Source organism: Strigops habroptila, chromosome 6, assembly GCF_004027225.2.
Source record: "Strigops habroptila isolate Jane chromosome 6, bStrHab1.2.pri, whole genome shotgun sequence".
Lineage (NCBI taxonomy): Eukaryota > Metazoa > Chordata > Aves > Psittaciformes > Psittacidae > Strigops > Strigops habroptila.
Window position 1 is genome coordinate 30,541,204 of NC_044282.2, and position 27,298 is coordinate 30,568,501.

The 27,298-nt window shown below is 39.7% G+C and overlaps 2 protein-coding genes across 7 annotated transcripts in view; both read left to right on the forward strand.

Annotated features, from left to right (window-relative positions):
• Window positions 1–9,216, forward strand: part of FILIP1 (filamin A interacting protein 1) — a 105,234-nt gene extending 96,018 nt beyond the window's left edge. For 4 of the 6 annotated variants that reach the window (XM_030490099.1, XM_030490100.1, XM_030490104.2 and 1 more), the window contains 2 exons: window positions 346–569; window positions 8,396–9,216. In XM_030490099.1, coding sequence (XP_030345959.1) covers window positions 346–552 — 207 coding nt within the window. In that variant the 3' untranslated portion in view covers window positions 553–569; window positions 8,396–9,216. Of the gene's footprint in view, window positions 1–345; window positions 570–8,267; window positions 8,306–8,395 lie in introns of all 6 variants that reach the window. The other 2 variants (XM_030490102.1, XM_030490103.1) reach the window with 2 other exon arrangements.
• Window positions 9,217–12,419: 3,203 nt separating this feature from the next.
• On the forward strand, window positions 12,420–27,238 carry TMEM30A (transmembrane protein 30A). Its single transcript, XM_030490000.1, has 7 exons — window positions 12,420–13,346; window positions 18,864–18,980; window positions 19,611–19,718; window positions 20,808–20,895; window positions 21,350–21,493; window positions 23,321–23,527; window positions 24,461–27,238. The coding sequence occupies exons 1-7, from the start codon at window positions 13,095–13,097 to the stop codon at window positions 24,652–24,654; spliced, it is 1,110 nt and encodes a 369-aa protein (XP_030345860.1). The 5' UTR covers window positions 12,420–13,094; the 3' UTR covers window positions 24,655–27,238.
• Window positions 27,239–27,298: the final 60 nt, after the last annotated feature.

Consider the following 27,298-nt stretch of genomic DNA (forward strand, 5'->3'; position numbering starts at 1 on the left):
AGCTAAGCCAGCATAGCCTCTTCAGTAGCCTCTAAGGCTGTCTTGCACTGTGTCGTGATACGGAATCAGTTTTGTTGGGATTTCTACCCCTGTGACATCTTGATACAAAACACCAGACCTCAGCTCTGGAAAACTCATTTGATCCCAACTGTACCTTTGGCCCTACTCTACCAGTGTGTTCTACAGCCAGGTTCCAAATGTGAACGTGAATTTGCTAACAGGTGTGATTTGGGACATTGTTGCTGGAGAGGTAAATGAAGAACCAATGAAAAGTGTAAGATGAGCATATATGAGAAGAAAAAGTCCTCTATTCATGTAATTTCTCTCTGTCTCTCTCCTTTGCAGACAGGACAGGATGGGTCATCCCCGAGACCTACACCGACCCGCATTCCTGTCTCAAAAGGTATGAAAGCAGGAAAGCCAGTAATGGCAGCCCCAGGAGCAGGAAATGTGACAAAATTCGAGCCTCGTGCCGAGACTCAGTCTATGAAAATAGAACTGAAGAAATCTTCAGCCAGCAGCTCTGCCTCCCTGGGCGGGGGTCAGGGCTGATGGCAGTGGCTCAGGGGGTATGTTCTGCAGGTTTTACTGCTACCATGGAAGTCAGCCCCTTGTCTGTGTAGTTGCTCATGTTTTCCTGTACTAATGAAGTCATCACTTCCAACAAACTAATAAGTGTGTGCACTGACTACTTGAGTAACAACATCCTTCTGTTTTCTTACTGAAGTTTGAATAAGAAAAATTAAAAAAAAAAAAAAAAAAAAAGCCTTCAAAAGGCAGTTGGACACCAGGAAGATTTTCAGCCTAAGAAGTGAGAATAAGGCAACTGCACTACATGATTAACCTAGTTCAGGAATTCTTAATGATAGATGTGGCCACTTTGTAATAGATCAAAGGCAGTTTAGTCACTTTTACTAGATTGTCTTCCACCTTAACAAATCACTTCCCACTTTTGCTACTGCATGGGGCACTTGCCTTCCTGCCTGTGATCACATTGCTGAAATACCACATTGCTTGGGGAAGCAATGCCAGGAGACAGTGCACTTGAGGTCCTGTTTTAATGAAAGCCAGTACCTCAGGTGTGGGAGGGAGGGGAAGAGTGAAAGGATGGGCACTGTGTGACCAGCCTTCTCTGTAGGAGTCTCCATCCAAATCAGCATTTCTCAATGGTGAGCTGCTTTCTCAAGGCAGTTAGTTACAAAATTCAAGGGGGTAGGGAGGTTGCACAACGTTCAGCAGCAGCCATGATAAGCAGCAGCTTATTCCTTCCAGAGGGGGTTAATGCCTGTGTACAGTACTTACAATGAGGTCCCTGACTTACACACACTGGGATAGTGCCAGCTCAGGGGTCTCATGAAGGCAAGTGAGCCAAAAGGTGTTTGGTCTCTAGAAAAAGCTTGAGAAAACATTCATCTGGCTAAAATCAATACAGACCATTTGTGCCTGCTCCAAAGACCACTAAAGGCTATGAAGCGAGTCACTCCATTGACTTCACTGGGTGTTCAGTATTCCTGGCTGGGTGAACTTGTGCTATTTTTAAACCTTAGTTGCCAAGCATCCTTACATCTTAAGAGGGCAAGTCAGCACAGACTGCTGCTGGCAGAAGTTGCTATCTAAAGGCATAGCTCAGGTACAGACAGTGAAAGAGAGAAGGTCTGGTATTGAAGTTGCTCTTCATTCTCAGTTTGAAATATTTTGTCTTAGATACAGACTGCCACACAATGCCATGGTGATTCATTGTTTTTCCTTCCCTCTTTGTGATTTCCTCATTTATATGTTTGCATTTTTAAGCATGTTTAAAAGAATTGTTCCAGCATGGAAATGGTGTGGATGCAGATGATTGTTATAATTGTTTATTTAATAACAGTAAAATTACTAAAGGGCATTTCCATTAAGTGATCTATTTCCACAGAAGAAAGTCACAACCAAAAGAAATTGAGTCAAGCAGACTGATAAAGGAGAGTTTTAAAGCTTGTATAATACCTCAGCCACCACTGCAAGGTGTAAAGGACCCAGTGGCTAGGAATAGCTTTCAGAAGGCGAGGCAGGAAGACCACCAATAAATAATAAATACAATCCACAGAAAAGAAAATGCACCAGTGGGTGAAATATGAAATGGATTTCTGGGAGAAGAGATTTGATGGAAGAATCTGCCATGGAAGGTCAACAAAATTATAGTCAATCCAAGTGTTGTTTAGTCTTCAGTCTGCACTTTGCATTGCTCTCCAATTTAAGATCCAGATATGGCCATTATCCCAGCATAAACGTGGCATTTTATTATTCACATGAAGGGCATTTTTTCTGTGTTGTAAAAGCCGCTGCTGCATCAGAAAAGAAGTAGTTTCCAATTTTTACATGTGTAGCACAAGAAATACCTGTTAATTTTAAGGTTTTGGTTCCTATGACATCTGAAGATCAGATTCGTATTAGTAGCATTTTTCATAACCCTCAATTCCCGGTATTTCAGGTAAAAATTGGAAACTGGAACTAGCAACCAATGGGACTTACTATGCCAGAAATACATAGAGATCCTCTCAACTAATCCTTTTAAGTGTTATCACTTAAAAGCCTCAATTTGTCAATAAATTGTTGCCAAGATCTTACTGTTCTTATTGTAACGTAGACTTTTTAGCAGATGTTTAAAGGAAACACATTAAGAGCTTTTTTTCTCTGGATATTTACTCTAAATACTGGCACTGAAGCAAGTCTTCAGGTCATAACAGACATTTAAATAATATTGTGAACATGAGCCCCAAGCTAATGTGGCTTGATACAGTGATGAACAACAGCTGCCTTATGCCTTCCTTTTCAGATCTTTGCTTCAAAGAAATGTAGTTCCTTAGCTAACTGTGGTTATATCCAAGGCAATATCCTACATGTGCCTGTGGTTGAAAAATTTGTTTGTGTTGCTTGAGATCTAAGAAACTAATTCACCTGAAGAAACAAGCCAGCCTTACCAGTACCTGAAATCCAGGACACAAAGATCAGCACAACTGAACCCGAACTGCAGGCTCAAGCTGGGGATTACTCTTGTAGAGTCAGCAGGATTTTGAGAGACAGACGTGAGAAATTCCAGACAGGTCAGACTGAGGGTCCTGTTATTTTTCCTGGGAGCAGCACAATGAAAAGGAGCTTTTGCTCCATAGCAGAAGCCTAAAGAGTTGGAATCGGGCAACTGGTTTAAACATTCGCTAAAAATAGGTATTTAGTTGTACTCATCATTTTTAACACCTCTTTTAATTGACCTGAGATTCTTGTTCTTAAAGGTAGAAGAAAGGTAAGGTGAAGAAAAAAGAAAGCCTATAGTTCAGATGTCTTAAAAGTTTTATTATATTGCCTTTATTATTATTTATTATTTTGCCTTTATTATAGTGGAATTGCCTCTGAACTGAAGACAGTTATGTTTAGTGACTATAGTAAGATTCTCCATTCAGTGGGTCAGCTCCAGAAGGCAATTTAGATGGCCATGTCTAAATACAGTACCTAAGCCCCAAAGGCATCCTGAAGATCTTCCTGAAGTTCTTACACTGCCCTTGTCTAGTCAGTGTTTCAGTTGCAACTTAACTGGCACTGCAGCCTCTGAACCTGATCGAGATCCATAATCTAGGTATTTCCTCCTAAGGGCTTTAAGTCAAGCCCCAGTTTCTTGGTCACTTAAAGTCAGGATGTAACCCCACACTGAAGTCAAAAGTTGTAGTCGTTTGTCACCTCCAGCCAAGAAAGTGCTTACTTCCATGGAGCTGTCCTTTGAGCCGGCACAAGTGTTTGAACTTAACTGAGGAACTGATCTGAACTAAAGGAATCTGGCAAAAAAGGCATAAAGGCTTTAACATAGCTTAGTTCCAGGTGCTTGGGCCAGAAAAAGAAAGAAGTAAGGCGTAGGAAACAAGTGACTGTTTTAAAGTGCCTGAGGAATCATGAATGCCTCCTAGTAGATCAAATATTACACAAATGTAGGGGTAGTGCTGCTTATTTTAAGAAGCTTTTGACTGAAGCCTTTCTTCAAAGGTAGGAGATGAGTCCCCCTTCTCACCAGTATCTGAGGAGACTCAAACCCACATCAGCTCCAGCCAGGTTCACCAATGACACTGACAGTTGAGAGGGAAGAAGGTGGCATTCTCATTCCCTCCTGTAAAGGCTGTGCTGTTCTGCACAGAGGGCTTCCATATTCATTAACCAGAAACAAGAGAGCAGTTGAGCAGTCAGGATACTGAACTGGGAGGAGGGAGCCCCTTGGATTCTGGTCCCTGTTTCAAGGCTGCCTTTAAGCCTGGCCTTTTGAGAAAGGAAGGTTTTTAAGATGAAATGTCTGGGTTCATCCATCCCTCCATCTGTCCGTCATTGATGAATGAGATTGAATGCATCAATCAATTTCAGCAAAACCTGACAAAGTAATAGAGGTCTCCAGAATAAGAACTTCTTCCAGTTTAATGAAAGGGGTGACAGAGAAGAGGAACAAGACCTTAGCAGTGCCCCACTGCACGGAAGAATGTAGCATGAGCTCACCTTCATACAACATCAAAGCATGAGCACAAGAGAGTGATGTCAGAAACAGCACAAGGACAAGCTTTGTTCAGACCTCAGGTTTCACTAGGCACTAAAAAAATTGAACTCTGATACACCAATCCGTAAGAAAATATTAGGACCTTTATTTACAGGGCTTCTTGTGTATTCTACATTACAGGAGTACAATGCAGAAACCAAGCCTTCCTCTGCCCACGTGATCATCTGAATGACTCATCTTCATGCTTTTTCTCTCCTACCTTTTTGTCTGGTTTTGTTTTTTGTTTTTTGGGTTTTTTTTTTTTAATGAAATGGAACAGTAGCAAATTTCAGTAGCAAAACTTAAGTAGCAACTTCAGAGTAATGCTGATGGAGCGCTTCATCAGGAACTGAGCTGGCTGAGAATGACTCTTTGTATTTTTGGTAGGATTTGCTGTTAGTTGACTGTGTGGCCATATAGGCAGTCGTGATAACTCAAGCCCAACAGTGGAAACATACAGCTTGGGACAGCAGTAAGGCAGAGAGAGGGAAGAGCAGGGAGAATGCCAACCCACTCATGAGCAGCACATGTGGACTGAGAAGGTGCACCCTCAGTTCGCCAGATGATCTCTGTGATTTTGGGTGACATGGTCTAGTGTGTGGTATCCCTGCCCATGGCAGGGGGGTTGGAACTAGATTATCCTAAGGTCCTTTCCAACCTTAACTATTCTATGATTCTATGATTTTAAATCTAGTTCCTAATAAGGAACTTAGTAGTTTTCCACTGCGTTACCTAGATTAGATCCTGTCACCTGAATTACTGTTACATACAAGTGTTGCTAATGTAGTCCTTAGCAGAGCAATACATTTGAGTAAGTGTGACTGAAAATCAGGGAGCACAGAACTTCAACCCGACTGCCTGGGGGATTCCTCTCAGTATAGGTGCTAAGTAAATAATAGCAGTAAAACAGAGAGTTTGATCTATTTTGCCCATCTTTTTTCCTTTCATGACACCCATTAGTGTGATTTTTTTCACAAAACAGATAAACACTTAGCGGCTCATCAGAACATGCCCATACAGTATGCATGTCACCATATTTAAACCTCAAACCACTTACAGCTCATGGTAATTAGCATCATGTGAGTCGTCTCTGAAGTCACATTAGTATGTTGATTCATGCCAACTGGATGCCAAGTCATATGTTACTGCCTGAAATATGTGACACATGCTAAAACATGCTCGATATTTACATGAATATTCACATCTGGAAGAGCATGTCTTTAAGGAGAGTAAGCTATTGTCCTGCTGGGTTTCAGGTGCTTGGCATAAGCTGCAACAGTCAGGAAAATTTTCAGACCAATCTTATGTTCCCATCACACATCAGTGGCTGATTTCACTGAGTCACTTTGAAACCTGTATTTTGCTGGCAGGACTTCCTGTGAGCTCATCTTTCAAACTAGTTTTCATTTAGGGGAATGTTTTGAACCCCTATGTCAGTCTGAGTTACCCTTTTCCCCTTAATTTTGCCTGAGCTCTCTCTGGCAAAACTATTTGCAACATTTCTCATTGTAGATGTTAACTTCACTTTGAATCTTACTCCCTACGCACTGCTCTTGGCTTTTTGGAAGATGCAATCAGGGTTAACCATTCTCAGATGCAGAGCTATCAGCTCTGAGAGTCAGGTGGGAACGGTTCTTCACTTTAAAAACTCTCTTCAGGATTTTAAAAATAGAAATACTGATGTAAAATTCTCTTCTGTTGCTTGGCTGTGCCTCGTCTGTGGTGCATACAATTTTGTATTATCTGGTGTTATTTGTTTGTATATATTGTAAGAAGAAATTAAACTTTGTATGTTAAAATGTCAGTTGATGTGCTTCGTTATATGAACTGGTATTTTTCATAGGCCAGCTGTTAGTGATGTGTTTCCTGGGGAAGTTCTGATTTACATCAGTGGCACTGAAAGCAGAATTAGCAGCTTTACATTAACTTTGTTTTCTTTTCCTGTCATTAAAATAAATTGTTCTGTTTTAAATAAATTCAGAGCTCCTTGAAATATTGATAACTATAACCCTAGGAAAAAAATATGTAATTGTATCCTAGAGATCTACTAATATTCCTACGGAGGGTGGCCAAACAGAACTCTGACAAAATCTGTCCTACTACAATTTTAGCTTAAGAACTGCTCAGATACCTCTTTTAGTAACTAGAGTGTGTGTGTGCATGTGTGTTCATAATACATATATTTTTACATATATAAGCATTTAAAATATAAACAACCAATAGACAAAGTAAGAGCATACATACACGTGTGAGAAACGAATGAACAAATGAATACTAGAAGTGGAAATGACTTGATTTTTCTATTATTTCTCCTACTGTTTTCTGCATCATTGCTATTTTTGGTGTGTAGGAGGACGAGTGATTCAGGAACCTGCCGCAGTTTTGATGTTCATTCAGTGACTGAGCCTTTACAAGGAGCATGATATTTTTCTGTTACCCTTTAGTTTTTAGAATTTTGTATCTAAACTATTAATATCTAATGTGTATAGTGAATATTAGGGAAAAAATTGTTTCATAGAGAGATTGTGTGGCTCCCATTGAAGTTAATGGGAGAGTTCACCTGAGGTTACAAACTGATATTACATATATGCAGCTTTTTACATCATCTTCTGCAAGTGCTTGAAGTGAGAGAACAGCACTGGTTCTAAGGTAAAATGTTACTGTAGTTCCTTCACATTCATCGCTCAGATTTGGTAGAACTGGTCTACATATCTTGTTGAAAATCATTTGTTATTGATAAATTATCTGGAAAAGAAATACTTTCTATTCGGGAAATTCTATTATTTCATTTACCTTAACATACTTTCTCCAACGTTGCCTTAACCCTGCTTTTCCGAGTTGCCATGTATGAAAAGCAGCGCTGGAATCTGCCATCTAGTGGCAAAGTTCTGGCATTAAGAGTACACGGAAAACTGATTTTTTTTTCTTCTTACAATGTAACAATCAAACATCTTGCAAATATTAGTTAGGAAACAGACAAAGGCAGAAGTCAAAAAAATGTGAAAAGGAATAACGATACAATTAGTGTCGTTTCTTGGGTCATGTAAATCATGAAAAATCTTCAGACTATTAAGAGAGGAAAGAATCTTAAAACTTTTCAGTTAAGAAAATGAGTAGTGCTGAAAATGTGTAATTGCATGTTTCTAGATAACATTGGTACAGTTATATTATTTGAAACGCACAAAATACACCTTTGCAGAGAAAAATGTCATCGATAGCTAAGTTCTTCTATGAAAAAATTGACTGTAAGAGCAGTGTATATAGATAGATGACGAGAAGACGAGGTCATTAGTATTTCAGCCTGTTACACACAAGGCAAAGTTAAACCCGGCCTTTCAAAGACAATGCCAACACTTAGTTTTGCATGCTGTGGCTGAAATTTATCCCCATTAAAGTCAGCAGCAAAATTCAAGCAGACTTGCTGAATAAAGCCAGCATAGGTTTCTAAGGCAAATCTATGTGAGAAATAACCCCATACCTCTTCCTCATCCCCATTTCAAAATTGCCAGCAGGTTTATGATAGATTTGCTTAGAGAGGATAGAAGAGACCCATTTCCAGGTCGTCTTTGGGTGTGGGACTGAAACCTGTGTGTCCCTGTGGTTTAATCCATTCAACTGTATTATTATTTTTCCCTATGGACAACCAAATGGTGGTCTTGACATTGAAGTGGAAGCCAAGGCGCTCTAAGCCCTAACCTGTTACTAATTATGTTTCTCTTTGTAGCATTAGCCAGGACAGGTTTATCAACCAGTGATGTGCGAGTAAGTCTGCCATTGTAATTGTTCTTTAAAGTAACTTGTAAAGTATTTACAGTTTCATAAAACCAGGTGTTTTGCTCTCTTTTCTTTTAGAGAGTGTCATCATTCACCAGTTGCGCATGAACTCTAGATGAGTTACTGCCCGCGCTGTATGCTCTCTGTGTGCACTACCCTCCTTGCCAGTTGGATGGATCACTGTAGAAGCCCTCTGCCATCGACACCAGGGTCACTTGTGCTACTGATTATTTGTGGAAGTATTTATTGCTTCCATTAGATTTTATATATAGTTTCTTGGTAGAGCTTTAAGAATGAAGGGCCTTGCTGGCATTTTGAAAGTACATAGTCAAAAAGAAAGCAGCAGTCTTTCTGCCAGCTGACTTTCACCTTTTATTTGCAAAGCCTAAGGCACATGCTTGATTTTGTTTGATGTTTGCCATATAATTTATTTTTATAATACACTTTGTAAAGTAACTGTCCCAAAGTTGCAATTCCTGTTGTTCATGGCGCATTTATTTGTAGAATACACTGTCAAATTCACAATTTGATATTTTTGTAATTAATAGAGACTATGTAAAGAAAGCAAAATTTAACTTCAGCAATGTTTTGTGTGTTCAGCACATTTGTTTTTTTGCCACCATGAGGTTCTGTGAGACTGAATACTCTGAAGCCTGCTGTATGGAATTTGTACTATTGCAGAATATTTCTTGCACTGTGTGATGGTTTGGCATAAAATTAAGTATTAAAGTCCAATGCCTTGAAATACAACCAGATTTACTCATTTTAAACAATGTAAGCCAGTTTTTAAAGCTGTGATTTTTTTTCTATATAATGTATGTTTTTATTTCTGCCTGTACCAAAAAAATTGATTTTCACTACACTGTAACTAATAAATTTTCACAACTATGCAAATGTAACCAAGTGTTTGAATTTTAACTCTGATTTCTTAAGGGTGACAGTACTCATATATGCGTTTTTTTACAGGGACAGAATATATGGCTTTGGAAGTTCCTTTTTCTGACTCATATCTCACTGTGATATCAGTGATGTACATAGTAAAATTGATTCAGATGTTAAGATATGGAGAGGGGTCTATAACCAAGCCCTTAATGACTTAATGTTTTCTAACGTTGTCCTTTCACTGCACTGGCAGAGATGTTTGATTGTATCTTCAGAATATTCAGTCCTGGACTAGTAGGACTGTAGAAATGAGGTGCTGTGCACTCTGCCATACACTGAAGGGCGCATTTTACACTGGTGGCTGCAGCTTTTCAAATAGCATCCAGAGAGTTCTGTGGCAGCGATACTTTAAATGATTTTTGAATGAATTATATATAAAGCTGGATACAACCCAGGCAGGGTCTTTTTTTCCTTATACATTTCATAATTAATGATTTTTAATCTAAGTCATTGGCACATATTTAAAATACTGTAGATTTTAAATTGCAGAAGCTACTGGGAGAAACTAGTTTTTGGAAGAGAAAATGGTATTGCTTGCAGGAGATACGCTGTGAGACGCCAGAGAGAGTGCGTTAACTTGGCATCCCACTGAGACAACTAGGTCAGTTCATCTTTGAAGCTGTAGTATCACAGTGCTATGTAGTCAATTTGATCTTCATGGGAGCCATGGGACCTGCGTTTCTTTCTAGACATGAGTTCTGCAGCAAATGCTGACATCGTAGAGAAGCAGGATATTCTGGGACCTGTATAAACTTTCTTGGAGCTGATCTGCATTGCAAAGAGTTTGCTAATACAGCTATACTGGGTAATGGAAACAAATGCTGCTTATCCTTGCAAAAGAGTCATTTTGTTGGTATGGCTTATACTTTAGTTGGTACACCGAGGTTTTTAAGAAGTGGGTTTTTTTCCTTACAGCACACAATGTATCCCAATAACATAGCTGTGTCTGTAGATCATATTTTAGAGCAAGCCAAGAATTCCAGCTCTCAGAGAGTAATACAGCTGAGGTGAATAAAGTTTAGTATGTACCACATTTCAATTTACTGTGCAGTAGAATGAACATTATAATGACCCAGATCTTCTATTTTCAAAGCATTACTTGGAAATCAAAACCTGTCCACGTAAGAACTACATTAAGCTCACCTGGAATCAAATTGCCGGCTATTTGAAAGTGACAGTGACATGGCTGCAATAAGCTTCAGCCTTTAAATATGAGTAAGATACAAGTACAATCTTATTCTGAAATTGAGTCTAGATTTAAAAGGTCCCAATGAAGGTAGAAAATATTTTTCCTTGTCTAGATCTTAATATAAAGCCAATTCCGTATGAGTGTAAGCTGTCTCCTTTTGGTTTATTTATGGTTTTGCAAATGCATTAAGTTTTTAAGCTTTACAAAATAAAGGTTTGTTTAAAGCATAAATACAGTTGTGGTGCATTTGAAATAATAATCCTGATCTGACACCTGGCAAGCAGCTAAAGTATTTCAAAGAAATGCCTGGAGGGTAAAACTCGGGTGTGCAAAGGGTGCTTTGACAGGTGTATTTCATCTTCAATGCAATTATGTTCCTGGTCAATTTTTTGCATTACCTGATTTGGATATGAATCAAATAAGTAAAGGAAGTGCATAAGCCACATAATTAGCCTATATTTTGGGCACACTCGGGAAGAAGTCTGTTAATACAGACTAAAAATGTGATTAATTTCTAGAGGTATTGTCATTTGAAAGGAATTAATCAGGAAGTGCTTTCAGATGAAGATAACGTAGAGGCTATCTTGGGCTATAGATATCAATAGCTTTTAAGCAGTTGAAAACAAGTACAAGATCAACTTTTCTCTTAAATATCTCTTAATGTCTAAAGAGGATTGAAAGACCTGGGTATAGTATAATTATGTAGTAGTAGTATTAGAATACTATATACTGTATACTATATACTATATAGTATACACCTTAGTATAATTATAGGTGATAAAATACGATGTTTCAATGTATTAAAAAAAATCTCAAATACTTTGATATCTACAGAAAAACTCTACAGCCAGTGAGTTTTCCTTTTGCCTGATTGTGAAACATAATTGGACCAAAGAGGAGACAAACGTGTTTTGTAGAACCGCCTCTAGTGTAGAAAAACAGATATAAAATGGAGGTTACTGCCCTGACTGTTCCACCTCCTATTGTGAATTGTTGGGGTTCATCTCTTCTTCTGAACAGTAACATTTAAGTTGAAAACTTCATATTTAATGCTTTAAGTTACGTAGATTTGCTCCCTGCTATTTGGCCATTAATGCATCTTATTTGCCTTCCCTGTTCTAAATGTTAGGGGGTTTAACCGCATCAGTTCCTATAGCTGAAGGTGGTAATTGAAAATCAAAGATAATAAAGAAAAGGGTGAAAACAGGGACAAGAGGCTTAGCTGGGGGGGTGACAGCCAAAGGTAGGGCTCACAAGATAATGAAAAGGGTGAATTAGGAATGAGACAGCTTTAGCACAGATGCCACAAGGAATATGATTAATTTTTGAACCCTATACTATTATTTAGTCACCAAACTAGTTCTTAAATTTTAGATGCTCAAGTGCCCAAATCTCCTATGCTGTCTATGAGGCAAGGTCTTTAGAGTCTCCACAAAAAGGTGGCATTGCCACGAGTCACTGCTCCCCCCAGTGGTCTTTGGTGATACTTTCGCTTCCTCAGAGAACTGAAGAGCATCTATTTTAGTGAAACTGTTCCATGGGCAGCTAAAAAGTCTTAGACTGGATTACACGCTTATAAAGTTACTTAATTAAAGAGTCTGGGGTAAGGTTTTTTCGTAAGATCAAGAAAATACATAAATACTGACTAAAAGTGGATTTGGGCTACACTATATAATAAGGACTAGAGTCCTCACAAAATAGACTTTAACGCAAAGGCGCCAATAAAGTGAGAAACATGGACTTTGCATGTTGCATTGGCTTGAGCAGTAAATAATGAACTAATAAATAACTGGCTTGAGCCTGACAAGGCAGGTATTCTGGGATACAAACGCACACTGCTGTCCACACGGTGACTATTCAATCAACTGAAGTGGGATTAGCTCCCAAGAGAAATAAAACGCAACACTTCTGACAGCAACACCCCTACCGGCATTCACTGCGCTCCGATCCACCCACATGCCTCCTGACAACAGAGCAGGAGCGCAGTGCAAAAATCTCCCTGTAGTGACGGTTACCATGAGCAGCTTCATTCAGGTACGCTCTCACGACCTTGCTGAGACGCTGCGTTACTACATCTCTACAGCGGCGCTGGTGCTGCTCCTATTCGTGAGAGCAGGAAGCTGAATTTAACGTCTCCATTTTCGACCCAGTGGGTGCTGGCTTTTCCCAGCAGCCCCCTTCAGGCGCTGTGCGAAGGCGGGCGGTGAGGGGGGCTCCCCCAGCACACACAGTGGGGGTGCCCACACCGCAGGCTCTCCAGCGCACAGGTGCCCGCCCCGCCCGCGCTGGCCCCGCTGCAGCCCCGGCGCACGCAGAGCCGGCGCCGCCAGGAGGGGGCAGTGACGGGCTCCGGCCACCGGCGGCGCGCCGCGCGCTACTGCGCATACCCCGCCTCACCCCGCCCCGGGGCTGGTGGAAAGAACCGAACCGTGCAGACGCAGCTTGCCCTCTCCGGCGCACGGGCGCCGCGCTTTCTGCGCATGCGCGCGACTTTGTCGCGGCTGTCCGGGGAGGGTGGGGGCGCGTCATCATCCGCGCGCCCGCCGCCTCCCTCCCTCCCGCCGCGGCCGGGCGCGCAGGCGCGGTGCGCTCCGGTCAGGTGCCGGGCGGGCCGCGGCGGCAGCGCGCGGGGGGTGTCCGCGCGCCATGGCAGTGAACTACAGCGCGAAGGAGGAGGCGGACGGGCACCCCGCGGGGGGCGCCATGCCGGGCGGCGCGGGCGGCGCCGTGAAGACCCGCAAGCCCGACAACACGGCGTTCAAGCAGCAGCGGCTGCCGGCCTGGCAGCCCATCCTGACGGCCGGCACGGTGCTGCCGGCGTTCTTCATCATCGGCCTCATCTTCATCCCCATCGGCATCGGCATCTTCGTCACCTCCAATAACATCCGCGAGTACGAGGTGCGCGGCGGGGCGGGGGGCGGCGAGGGCCCGCGCCTGGCCGCGGGCGCTTTGGGACCCCCGGAGGCCGCTCGGGGCGGGCCGGGTGAGAGGTGTTGGGGATCGTCTTCCCGGCGGCGGCCCGCGCCTCCTTGCGAAATCCGCCGCCGTCTCCTCCTGCCGGCGCTCGGCGGGACATGGAGGCGGCTTCTGCGGCCTCTGTGGTGAGCGGACACCTCGCCCTGGCTGTTCCGGTGCCGTTCAACGTCTGTACCCCTTAACGAGCCATCCGTTAATTACCCGAGTAGGCACCGAGCTTACAGCGTATCTATCCTCCGCACAGCGTAGCTTTGCCCGTGCTCCGGAGTGAACTTCCAGGGAGCTTAAGGCCGGTGTTTAATCAGAACAGCCCAACGCAAGGTTTGTTCTCAGCAGTCCAGGAAGTACCTGTGCATCGTCCTTGGGATAGCTTGTGGCAGGGAGTTCTGTATCTTTAGATGTTCCAGAGTAATTGTAGTTTCAGGACAAAGCTCCGTCCTGAAATACGTGGTGAAGGTATTGCTATAGATCTTACGTGTGCTAGTGATTTAACGTTTTAGATGCTCTGCAGGAGACCAGGGCGTCTGGATTAAACTTAGTAAAGATCATGGAGTGTGGCTTTTTCTAATGATACTTCGAAAAACTGGATCATTTACATCTGATAGTTAACCACACCACTGCTGGAAAACTGCTGGGAAAGCGTTAGCTGAAAACTAAACTGTACATCACAGTTAGGTTCATTTGATAACAGAATCACTTCGTGTGGTAAAGAAACAACCCAGAGGGCTTAGGGACAACCTTGGAAAGCAAATTGACAGCTATGATTAATTTCAGTTAGCTAATGCGACCCAGATTGATTGTTGGGGGGGAGGGGAAGTGTAGTTGTTTGTTGGACTGCAGTATTGGAGAATATGAATTTTTGTGGATCAAATCGTTCTAATTATCAGAGGAAACTGTCACTTTCGTATAAGTTGTGTTCAAGACAGTGGCTTGGTTAGTGGTAGCCATGTGGCAGTGAAGCCCCATTAACTAAAGAAATTCTCGGACAGGCAATGAATGGTATTATATTTTCATATTTCTCTTAAAGTGTGAACAATGCTAGAGTAAAATGAATTTAAGGTTCGCTTTCCTTCTATGTTAAGAACTAAAATTAAGAGTCAAGGAGAAACGAAGTGTAAAAAACAAAGCTGAAGTGTATTCTACTGTGTCCAAATATTGTATGTAAGCATATTTTTGAAAAGCAGTTGCTTTTGAGGGTAAGCAGAACATCTGAAATTTGATACAAGTGCTTCAGAGAACATTGCCAAGTTGTCCTGGGCATGTAGACTTTTAAATTGTCATGTTACAGTCATATTTAAAGTAAATACAACCACATGTTTTTAACAGTACACTCAATGGAGAGAAGTAAAAAAATAATCCTTGCTAACAATGAATTTTTTAAAAAATACAATTGCATTTAAAATAGCCATTTCTAGTAAAGCAATACAAAGTCTTAGATCATAATGATTGTAAGGTAAATATAGTTGGATAAATATATCGCCTTTGTTTTTTCATTATGACTGGATCTGCCTTGATCTATAGGGACAGGAAATGCATCAGAATTTCATGAGTCTGAAACCAAAAGTGACTTCTTGTGCCTATATTGCTAATATATTCTATACTACATTTATATTACTGTACACTGCATCTGTATACAGAATTTTTATACAGCATGTTGCTAAGCAGCTCAGTGATGTACTCCTGACAAGCTCCAGTAGGAGACAGAAACTGGATGTTCCCACCTAATGTGTATTACAAGAATCCGTAGGTGAGCTGGGAGCGTGACTGATGCTCCCCTATGCAATCCGGTTGCATGTATAAAGCACTAGTAGCCGTTTGTGTTTGGAAACCAGTTGGCGCATGCTGGCCTTCCACCTTCCACCCTTTCTAATTTCAAGGTATTCAAGTTTAGAAAGGGTTTATTTTCTTTGTTTTATTGAGTGGGTTCACTCTTGTGTCATCCACCTCACATGAAGCTCTCCCAAGGCATACCATTAGGTTTTGTGAGGACAGGAGGAACAGAGTGCTTGACTTTTGAGAGTATGATCAGAGGGTCAGGGTATGCAGGTAAGAATGGGGAAACTTGGGTTCTGTTCTCTGATCCTCGTGCATGTTTTGTCAAGTGTTATAATTCAGAAATCCTGAGATTATAATTCTAAAGGCAGCTGAATTTTGGAGGAAAAAAAAAATCACAGAAGATTTTACAGTTGCAGCAACAAAATGTAGGTTAAGCATTTTACAGACCAGCATTTGGGCTCTGAACACCAGTGAGTGATACAGGTTAAGACACTGCTGTCACCTGTATGCTGAGCTATGTCCCTGTTGGTACGCTGGCTTGCAAGTAACCTCCAAATGCTATTCATAAGTAGTTGTAAATTTAGCTCTGGGAGACAAGACATCTAAAATCTGGGTGCAGTGACTAAGCTCTTTTAAAAATGTAGTTGGGGGAGGAAGCAGAGGTAATTATTTACACCTACCTTCTAGACAATGGCATACTTGTTAAGTGTGTGTCTGTATATATAGATACATGCCTGTAAACTTATTGTATGGGAATGGAATAAGAATTGTGCCCCTGAAATACATATTTATGTACAGTTCAAATCACCCTTTCCTGGAACTAGATACTGCAGCCATCAGGATCTCTGTGAACTGTACTCTTCTTGTACAGGTGCAAGGACTGAACAGCAAAATGTAGCTTTTTCCATTGATTTCCTTTATAAACTCTCTTGAATTCAAATGTGGAAGATTTCCAACAGCTTAAGTGAATTATAGGGGTTTTGTGTTGGTTTTTCTCCAGCATTTTCTCACTGTTTGAAAAGGTATAAACAGCCATTTTTTGTGGTTCTCTCATGAAAAGTAGTTAATTTGGGTCGGAAATGAGTATTGCTGTGTAAATGTGTCTTTTTGTCCTGTTAAAGGGGAAGGGTGAGAGGGTTCTGTATTTCCTTTTTTCTTTAGGATAAAAAAAAGGCATTTTTTTTTTCCTTAGGTAAGTTGGCATTTATCATATATATTAATATGTGATAAAAATTGAGGCATATCCAGAACACGAACTATGTAGGAAAGAGATCTTTGTGCTGTGACTGCTGCTGTGAAATGTGTAATCGTAGTTGAAAAGCCAGATGGACTTTAAGGCATGAGTAGGAATGAAGAACTGAAAGACAGCAGATGACTGTTGCATACATCTTCAGTGTTGTGTGTGGTTCAGGTAGCCCCATCTCAAAAATGATACAAAACTTAATAAAACCCCGGAGAGGGGTAACAAAGAGGACCAGAGTTATGGGATGTCTTTTATACAAGAAGTGGCCAAAAAGAGTAGGATAAATATGTGAAATCTATAAAATCATAAATGGTTTGGAGAATATGTATATGCAATAGTTACATCTTTGCAGTATAGAAATAATATAAATAGACTGAGAAAGACAGCAGCTGCCTGAAAAGCCATTGGTGCTGCGTAACTTGGATATACCCAATGTCCTTAGGTCAGGGGCTGTTTGGAAGGGCTCGCTCTGTCTGTCATACTCAGCTAGCGACAGAATGCTGGGTCGGGTGATTTCCTGCTGTGGACCCCAAAGTCAGTCATTTTTGTCTCAAGGTCCTGGTTTTGTTATCCTGTCAAGAGATGAAGACAGGTACCTCTATCCTTTTAAATAAGCACTATGTTGAATGTAACCTGTAAATGTGGATGCAGAAAAAAACCTGCTTGTGTTGGCAGTTACTGTACAGGAAAGCTCTTGGGTAGCATTGAAGCTGATGGCAGTGGTCAGAAGCATGGTTCTGTTTCAGTATACATCAATTTTATGCTCCACAGAATTTAAGCAATTATATTTTTAAAAGTGAAGTCTTTAGATCTTCTTTCAGCTTTGGAGTATTTGAGTTTGTTCTTGATCTAAAACTTCTCCACATGCTGAAGAACCAGCTCAGGAACCAGGTTTAAGTTCTTTCTAAAGGAAGTGCTTGCTTAAGCTTATTGTAGCAGGAAAAAAAGCTCTACTGAGTTAGTCTTGAACAAATGAGCTGCATTGTTGAGAGCAGTGGTGGTCGGCCTGTGTGCTGTAGCTACACAAAGCTGTGCAGGATTGCTGCTATTTCTAGATCAGCATAAACTCAATACCTTGTTCAGCAAAGGAAGCAGAGATTATGTGATCCTTTCTCTCTCTGCCAGCTAATAGCTTCTGAAGCTGACTCGTTTCAGCTGGGCTCGTTAGGGTGTAGGTCTCATCTGTCAGAAGTCTGGCAGCAGAGCAGATGCTAATAAAAGTGCTGAGGGAAGAGTTGCAGCTTAATAGATATCGAAGACATAGCAGGAAGAGAGACCTTGAAGAAGATCCAGAGGAAAATAAACTTCAGTTGTTCCCTGAACCTTGAAACTGCATGTTTGTTTTAGCTAACCTTAATACTAGGACAGATCATAAATCACTCCAATTCTTGATAATGCATTTCACTGCAAGCAAAAATCAGGGCAAACCATTTGCAGCAGCTTTTCATAAAACTATATAGGTGTTGTAGTTTAAATGATAGTGCTGTTAAACAGCTTGTTGCCATAACTTGGCATGGGCTGCAGCGACCTGAGTCTAAATTCTAAATAGGAAGTTAGTAGTAAATGTAGAAATACATAGTTTATAGGCAGATGGAGGCTTTCTCCTGCTGCACTTGCTAAGCCCAAGCTTACTATTTCCTGCGATTCCCATGCTGGAGCTATCCATGAGAGCTAATGTGGTCAAGCAACTTCAGTTGGCTTGGGCCAGAGAGTAAGCTCATGGCTGCTAGGGATATGTTACGCATACTGCCCAGGTAGCCTGTACATACAGATTTCAAATAATGGCTTTTCTTGAACTGCACTGTATAAAGTTATATTGTATAAGCCAGATTAACAGGGATCATCTTTCTTGTCCATCTAGTATTTTACCATCCCTGGCAAAATAGTATTAGTGTCTTTATCTTCCCTATTTAAGACACTTCTTGGGCATTAAGTGATTTTTTTTGTTTATGGTTGGTTTGGTTTTTTTTTAATCTCCAAATTAGATTGCTAAAAATGGTCAGCGAAGCAAGTTTTCTAATGCAGACTTTTTCTATTAAATATCTAGACTTTTTAAAAATGGAAGCCATGTAGAAGCTCAGATCTGCTTGGCATATAGTGTTTGTGTGCTTGGAAGCATAATGTTGTCTGGAGTGTCTGCTGCTTGTGTTTTGGCATGTGTGTTTTGTTTTCCCACAGCCGTAATGGCCCACCTCAGAGTTAAATTTGGTTGAGGCTGAAATTGAGCATATAGACAGAACCACAAAATCTTTTAGGTTGGAAGGGACCTCTGGAGATCATCAAATAGACCTGAATGGGCTTTTGGTGTTGAGTTGTAATAAGATGGCAAAACAACTGCCACGTCAACTAATTTTTCTTTCCCATTGTAAATTAATGACTTTTGGGGTTTTTTGTTTTTTTTTTTTTTTCTCCTGTTATAGATTGACTATACAGGAACAGAGCCTTCCAGTCCCTGCAACAAATGTCTAAATGTGTCCTGGGACAGCACGCCACCTTGTACTTGCACCATCAATTTCACACTGGAACATTCATTTGAGGTATGCTACCCTGTATGCAAAGTGAAATTAGAACAGTTTGCATGGGTTATTTCCTAATACAGGAAAGCTGTATCACTCTTAACTCTTCGTTTTTTTTTTTCCTCTATTTTAAAGGATTATTTCTAGTTTTCCTATGAGCTTGGATCTGGTTTTTGTGTGCCTTTTCAGTAGCATGGCATGAGATGGTTTTTAGTGCCTCTGTTTGTGTGGAAATGTGCAACATTAAACAGAATGTTTGTGTTTTACACATTTAGATTTACCATATGTGTCATACAGCTGGCAAGCAGATCAGCTATTCCTGCACAATCCACAAAAACTCAATCTAACAGGAATTGGAAATACCAGATAAGTGCTTTCTGAGAAATTAGAGGCAAATAGTAGGGTGAATGTGCTTAACACTGGGCAGCATCGGTGTTGGGTACCGCTGAACACCATTCTGATAATTAATGGCATGTTTAGACTGTTTGACTTCATGATGCCAGCTTGTATTAGGATAGTACTCTTATGTATTCAGTGTGAAGAAAGTATTGAGGCTCCTACTTAATGACCGTTGCTGTAAAGTAAACACAGAGTTTAAGAGGTTAAATTATAAGCTTTGTGTGAATGAAAACCCCATCTTGCTTCTTGTAGAGCAATGTATTCATGTATTATGGACTTTCCAACTTCTATCAAAACCATCGTCGTTATGTGAAATCTCGAGATGACAGCCAGCTAAATGGAGATAACAGTTCACTACTTGTAGGTATTCATACATGGATATTAATAAGCAACTAACTTCTGACTATCGCATACATTGCCGTATAGCAGAGTATTTATGAGGCATTCGGGCGTTTTTTACATAAGAGAAGATCAATCATAGGGAATTCGTATTTTATTTACAGAAAAATGTGTGTAACATACTGTAAAATTTCATGTTAGTCATTTCATTAAGCCAAAAGTAATGCAGTATTTCAGTCACTTCTCAAATTTGAATAATTTTAAACTGTCTCGTTGTCTTCAGGCAGTAGTACCTACTGTATCCATTCCGTCTGAAGTTTTTGTTTTTAGTGTAAAATACCCAGTTGCCCAGCACTTGGTTTGAACATTATAGCTAAATTCATCCATTTTGTAGACTCTGGTTCAATACCGAATATCAGCGATATTGGAAATTATCAGTACTGTGCATTCTGTTCAGGGTGCTGTGTAATGCTTTGGGCCAGACCTCTCCTTTTCCTAATTTTTATGAAGAGTGGAAATAACAGCTGGGTTCTTGCTCCAGCAAGAATGATTCTCCTTTTTACCTGTAAACTTTAAAAAAGGGGAGAGTTTCAAGAAGCTACGTGACTGACATGAGGTTGGGGGGTGAGCTTTGAGTGCAAAAAATATTTGGCATGCTGTTGGAGTCCTTGCAGCCTTTTGTGTTCTATGTTATGCTTGGTTTCTTATTACAGTCTTATTTTCTATAACACTGATGCATACTTAAAACACCCTGCCTTTAATAAGAGAATACTTGAGTACTTCATGTTGGAAAACTGTTTCTATTAAAAGATAAAAGGAAAAAAAAAATTTAAATAGCTTCCAAGAAAAGCCTTATTTTTAGTATGACCATGATGGGATTCTGACTTTACTCATGTTTTATTTAGATTCTATTCCTGTTTGTAAAAGAAAAATCAATCATGCTGACTAGTATTGAATGCTGTAGTATTTGTAAATAGCCTGACTTGTGAAAAGAGTATTTTGTTGTACATTCAAGATATGCACATTATTGAGGTACTGCAGTAAAGGACAGGTTAGTTGGTTAAACTAGCACAGACTCATCTGCCTTTTTTTGTTCTAACTAACTTTCAGAATCCCAGTAAGGAATGTGAGCCTTACCGCACAAATGAGGACAAACCCATTGCTCCTTGCGGAGCCATTGCCAACAGTATGTTTAATGGTATGGTAACGCTTTCAAGTTATCACTTAGATGTTTTGTGATCTAATGTATGTTTTGTGTTGTATTGCAAATTATTTGGAATAAAGACATTTTGAGCTTTTTTGTTTTGAATCAACACATTTTCATTAATAGAATAAGTATCTTGTACTGCTGTTGCTTTTCCCAAAATTTCTGTGACAACTAATTTAATCTGATAGCATGCAAAGGATGGAAATACCTGTTCTGAGAAGCTGTTACAGCTATAGAGTAGAAACATAGATAGAATATATGGATAATAAACTACTATCTCATATATGTTGGTTCTTACAGAACAGCTTGTGGCAGGCAGGTAATAAAAGCCTTGTCCACTTCTTTATGTTTTGTTCTCCTGGAGGTAATAGTTTCGCTGCCTGCCAGGATCATCTGTGTAATGGAGGTTTCTTCAGCTGGTTTTCTAATTTGATTTTCTCTTTAGATACATTGGAATTGTACCGCATTGATAATGACACAAGGACTCCTATTACGTTGATTAAAAAAGGCATTGCATGGTGGACAGATAAAAATGTAAAGTTCAGGAATCCTACAGGAGATGGAAATAACTTAACTGCACTTTTCCAAGGTAAAAAACCAAAACATTTTAAGAACAACAAAACACTACAAACACATTTTGATCCGATGAGTTTTACCTCACTGACAACATTTTACTGAATTGTGTTAATAAAAATATTGTGGTTCTCTGAAGAAATCCAAGCTAAGGACTGCTCTGCTATATGTCAAGGTTGTCTTTAAATAATGCAAGCTGCAGATTTCACGTGCAAGTGTTCACTTTTTATCTCTACTGTAATCTTTTTTTTTTTAATTTCTGATGGGTTTGTTTTTGGGTTTTTTTTCCTGTTCTCCCTGAATGCTGAGAAAAGCCCAGTATCCGCACTGCTGTCGTGGTTTAACCCCAGCTGGCAACTAAGCACCACGTAGTTGCTCACTAACTGTGCCCCTGCCCAGTGGGTTGGGGGGAGAATAGGAAAGGTAAAAACTTGTAGGTAAAAAATCTGAAAATAACACCCCCACCCCCCAAAAGAAAAGCCAAACCCCCCAAAATACCAAAGCCTTAGCCTCCCCCACCCCCAAAGAAACCCCAACCATTGAATAGAGAGGAAAATCCAAGAAAAACAAGTGATGCAAAAGTAAACAACTGCTTACCTCCAACTGAGTCCCAGAGCAATGGCAGCCCCTGCCTACCTCTACCTGCCCATTTTTATTGCTGAACACAATGCCATATGGTGTGGAATATCCCTTTTGGGGTCAGCTGTCCTGGCTCTGTCCCCTCCCAGCTCTTTATGCACCCCGAGATTACTCACTGGTGTGAGGAGCAGAAAAGGCCTTGAGGCTGTGTAAACACCTAGTAAATTAAAAACACAGCAATAAGTTAAACATCAGCATGTTATCAACCCTGTTTTCATCACAAATCCAAAACATAGTGGGATGCAAGCTACTGTGAAGAGATTTAACTCTGCCCAAGCCAAAACCATCACAACTGCAATAATGCTTGGATTTAACTTGAAAAGAAATTTTGTAGTTTTTTAATCCAACTCTTCATACAGAGGTTTCATTTAAATGTTTCTACTGCCAGATTGTGTGAAGTTTTCTAAAAAAAAAAAAAAACCAAAACAAAAAACCCCAAAAACCCAACAAAAAACCAAACCACAAAACTGATTCCTTTTATGATTGGAAATGATTGGTATGTGTCTCAGTTGTTGGGTTAAATGCAGTTTGGTAAATCAGAGTTCTATTTGGCTACTAATGTCTGAAAATAATCTTCCTCAGGGCTCTACGGTGTCTCTGTGTTTATATAATGTATATAATAATTTCAGGTTTAACCTGACATGGTTTATTGCTTAGTCACAGCCAAATTACATGTTACTAATGCGATGCTACCCTTGGAAAAGCAGATACCTTACCCTAATACAATGGAGAATTGTATTTGCAATAAAATTAGCAAAAGTGTTAGTGTGGCATAATCTAAATTATCGTACATAATTTTGTTTGCTCATGGTCCAGGAAGTGGTGGTTGAACTCTTTAACAAGTGAGCAGAGGAGCTGTCACCATAATGGAGAACTATCTCACTAAGTAATGTTTTGAGACAAGACTTCCTAGCTATAGAAGTGTGTAGGGGAGGCAAATTTGTTTAAACAAGCGGACAGTGCTGTCATGAGAGTAAATTTATTTATTTAAATTAAGCTATTTAAGATGCATATAAAAAGTTCTTAAACAACCCCAGTATCTTGAAATAATAGTGAGTCAACCTGTCTGTTCATACTGTTTAGAAGCTAGCATATGTTTTTGTAATACCTGAATGAATTTTGATGAGCCAGTGTGTTACTTAGTCCTGTATTTGAAATACTTCAGTGTTGGTTTGTTGGGGTTTTTTTGTTTGTTTCATCCTAGGCACAACAAAACCTGTAAACTGGCCCAAGCCAGTGTATATGCTGGACTCGGAGCCTGACAACAATGGCTTTATCAATGAAGACTTCATTGTATGGATGCGTACTGCTGCTCTGCCAACATTTCGCAAGCTGTATCGTCTCATTGAAAGGAAGAACAACTTACAGCCTACCTTACAGGCTGGAAAATACTCTCTGGATATTGCATACAGTATCCTTTGAAAAATCTTTGAAAAAAAGTGGCTGATGGCCTTAGCTGGATTACACAGGCAGGTATTGTGGAAGTTCAAATTAAACTAGCCTTTTTTCTTACCATCTTTAAAAAAGATGGTATTGAGCAGTGGTTGAAAACTGGTAGTGAGAATTTGGTACATTATTACCATCTTTTAGTTCTGTGTGAGTTCTTACAGAATTAGTAGCTTCCTAATGAGAGATGGAAATTGGATTGCTTGGGTGCTGTAAAGGAAGGTGCTGAGAGAAGCATAGGAAAAATGAAAGAACAGAGGTAGCTGGTAGCCTAGAAATTTGAGAATTTTACCTTCACAGTCTAAGGACAATATGTAATCAAGGGCAGACTGACTTTGGAAGTCAGAAAAATGTCAGAGCTGTGGATCAAGTGGAGGTTCCTCATTCTATTTTGGACAAACTAAAGACTAGGTAGGAGTGCAGGAGACCAGAGGAGAGGGGTTGTCATAGTTACCCAATTCTTAAAATTCAAAAGCACTTAATGATCATTTTTAAATAGCTACTGCAGTGTTCTCCTTTGCTGCAAACCTGTGGGGAGTGCATATAAAACTGAATGAACATAAAGAAAAATTTTGTACTAAAATATATTCAAGAACTAAAATTTAGATTTCCCTCATTTTGCTGAAGCTGCTTTCAAAACCCTACAGAATTATGCATTTACTCTTCCCTTAAAAAGGGTTAACATCTTCTACCATGGCATTTTTCTTGGAGTAGCTGGCAGTGTGCAGATTAGTCTTCACCTAAAAGAACAGCTAAATGTTTCGTATTTGCACTTCCAATATTCAAAGGCAGCAGTTTGTATTTGTAAACTGAGTGAAATGACCCAAGGTTTTAATGTGCTTGACCACATAAAGCTAGAATTGGAAATGTGCTGCTTGTTTTCCTTAATGTTTTTCAGATTATCCTGTACACAGTTTTGATGGACGAAAAAGAATGATCTTAAGCACAATCTCATGGATGGGAGGCAAAAATCCCTTTCTGGGAATTGCTTACATCACTGTTGGGTCCATATGCTTCTTCTTAGGAGTTGTATTGTTGATCATCCATCACAAATATGGAAATCGAAACACTAGTGCTGACATTCCCAATTAATCTTGCGTTCTGAAAATAAATGTACTGCATGTGCATCAAGGCCAGTCCAGAATGGACCCAGTTTTTAAAAGATAAACGTCTGCTTCTGTCACTTCTTGACTGGGTGCATAATTCTTATCTAAAGCTCCCCTTTCCCATGCTGTGGATTAATTCTTGAAAGTGACGGGTATACAATTGGATGTCTTGATTGTATCTCTGCCTGTGTCAGAAACAACTTTTCTGATACTTGCCTCTAACTGGGCAGGCCACATGATGCATATAGCTCCTGTTCCCTTGATGCATCTGCTGCTTGTTCATGTGCTGCGTAATGTCAGTATGATTCAGTACAAATAGATTGCGTGGAGAAAGGGTGTTCTGAGATACTGTAAATTGTTAAATTTCTGGAATTCAGGTGTCAGTGCTGTTGAAAGGAAAAGTCAAGTCTTAAATGTTTTTTCAGTTTACTGTCTTGTGTGCATGGGCTCCTATATTTCTTGCTGAGATTTTAATATATTTATATAAGTTAAGTATTTTTCCTGTGTCCCACACACCTCTGTTACATTAAATCCTTTAAGTGCTGTGTAAATTTCAGCATCCTGGATTCTTTGTATATTTACAATATATGTGCCTGGCCAGTAAACTAGCATCCTATGAAGATACCAGAAAACATATTTGTTAATTATTTGTGTGAGTCCCTTTTAAAGGTTGTTTTAAATTGGGAAATGTTTGTTGCTAGTACAATCTGCTTTTTTCTCATTTTCTTTGCTTTAAGTCATATCCAATACTAGTTTACCTATTATGCTTGCTGGTTTTGGTTTTTATATGCAGGATCAAGCATTAATCAAGAACCTAAAATGTCTTTTCTGTTCATAAATTTGAGTGAATTTCTTTTACTGGAGGAGTTTCCTAATTTTCTTGAGGCATATGTATTCTGAGCAGGCCTTGCTGTAAAGGAATTGTCATATACTTTTTATTTGGAGTGAATACCACGTTAATTTTTTGCAGTGTTAAGATTCAAAAGTTGAGATGGCAGTAACCTCTTCTCACTGAAATGCAGGTTGAGCTTGCTGTGAAACCTAATTAAAATACAGCAGTTAGAAACACGTGCAGGCTAGTGTCTTAATTGAAATTACAGAAGAGTTCGCTTTTAGGTTAATCAAAAGTTAACGGTAACCTGTAAAATACTACTTTTTGGTGACCTTTTTTTTTTTTTTTTTTAGATGATACACAGAAATTGTATATGGTGGAGATCACTTTATATGCAACTAGCTTGATAAAGTATTGAGTATATTAAAAAAGACCTAATAAATTCTGCAAACCATTTAATAAGAGATCTTATTTTGTTCTTGAATATACATTTATTCTCATCTGGATGCAAAGACATTCTTTTTTAATTCAGTTTGAGTGAGTTGTATTTCTGGGATTGAATAATTGTTGCAAAGAGTTTTTATTCATGGTCCAATAATTTGATCTATGAACACCACTATTAATTTATCACAAACATGTGACCCTTTTTACTGAATTACTTGTGTAATCTTTTTAAGCTAGCAGTTCAAGTGTGCAAGTCTGTACAAACTATGGAATGAGGCAGTGTTTCCCGTGTGCTAGTTTTCTGTAACTCAGTGTGTAAGTGTTTGCATAGTACAGTGTGGCAGCGCAGGGCTTTCAAACAGTCAAAGAACTTTAAGATTTTATTTACAGTGTTGTATTGATGTGGCTGGAATTACAGAAAATAAGGGCATGTATCTTTCTGTGTTGCAAGGCAGAAAACTCACACAAAATGTTACACTGCCTTTCATCTGTAGAGTAGCTGCTAGTCCAACAATACAGTAAGCAAGTAAGGGGTTGTCTCCCAATTACTTGTTATTAAACTATTTTGATTTTTAAACTTTGTCACTTGAAATGCAAATGTGTTCTGCTTCATTCATAATCCCTTTTTTTTTTTTTTCCCCAAGTAGGAAATGCTGCTTTTTGAGCTGAGCACAGAATTAAAACAGTTTACCCAAACAAACAAATCAACACAAACACAAACCCCCCCCCCAACACCCCAAAATGTTCCACATATCGAATATTTGCATTGAACAGCCTGCTAAAATTCTCACTTCCAAAGTAGGAAAACCCCCCTGAACATCTAAGCCAGTTTATTCCTGCTCTTAGCAACGTGGTAAGTTTATGGAAGAGGCTGCTTCTAGCAGTGTGAAAATGGAAATTTCTACTCTGAGGTAGAAAGCTCAGTTGCAAAAAATTTTTGGTTGGTTGGTTTGGTTTGATTTGTTGTTTTTTTGGTTTGTGGTTTTTTTGGGGGGGGTTTTGGGGATTTTTTTGGTAGTAGTATTCAATTCAGATCAGCACAAGAATTTTCATGTAAAAATACCCTACGTTCTAGCTTATGGAATCTGTTCCGATCGCCGTAGTGCCTTCTGTGCCTAAATGTGAAGTGTAATCTTGCTTGACAGTTTCAATTAAGACCAAAGTCCATTATGAAATGGCCTGATAAGCATGTTCTTAGCTGACCTGAGTCTCAAATAAGAAACTGCCTTCCTGTAAGCCTCCCATTCCAAACATGCTGAGCCTGTGTTTGAAAATAAAGTAATGCTGTCCATCATTTGAGTTATACAGTCTGCTGCTAGAAAGTCTGAAATTGGAAAATGGTCTTTCTTGTTTC

Coding starts and splice junctions, on each gene's coding strand:
- TMEM30A (XM_030490000.1), top strand. CDS start 13,095: ATGGCAGTGAACTACAGCGCGAAGGAGGAGGCGGACGGGCACCCCGCG. Junction 13,347..18,863: donor ATAACATCCGCGAGTACGAG/GTGCGCGGCGGG, acceptor CTCCTGTTATAG/ATTGACTATACAGGAACAGA. Junction 19,719..20,807: donor GAGATAACAGTTCACTACTT/GTAGGTATTCAT, acceptor ACTAACTTTCAG/AATCCCAGTAAGGAATGTGA.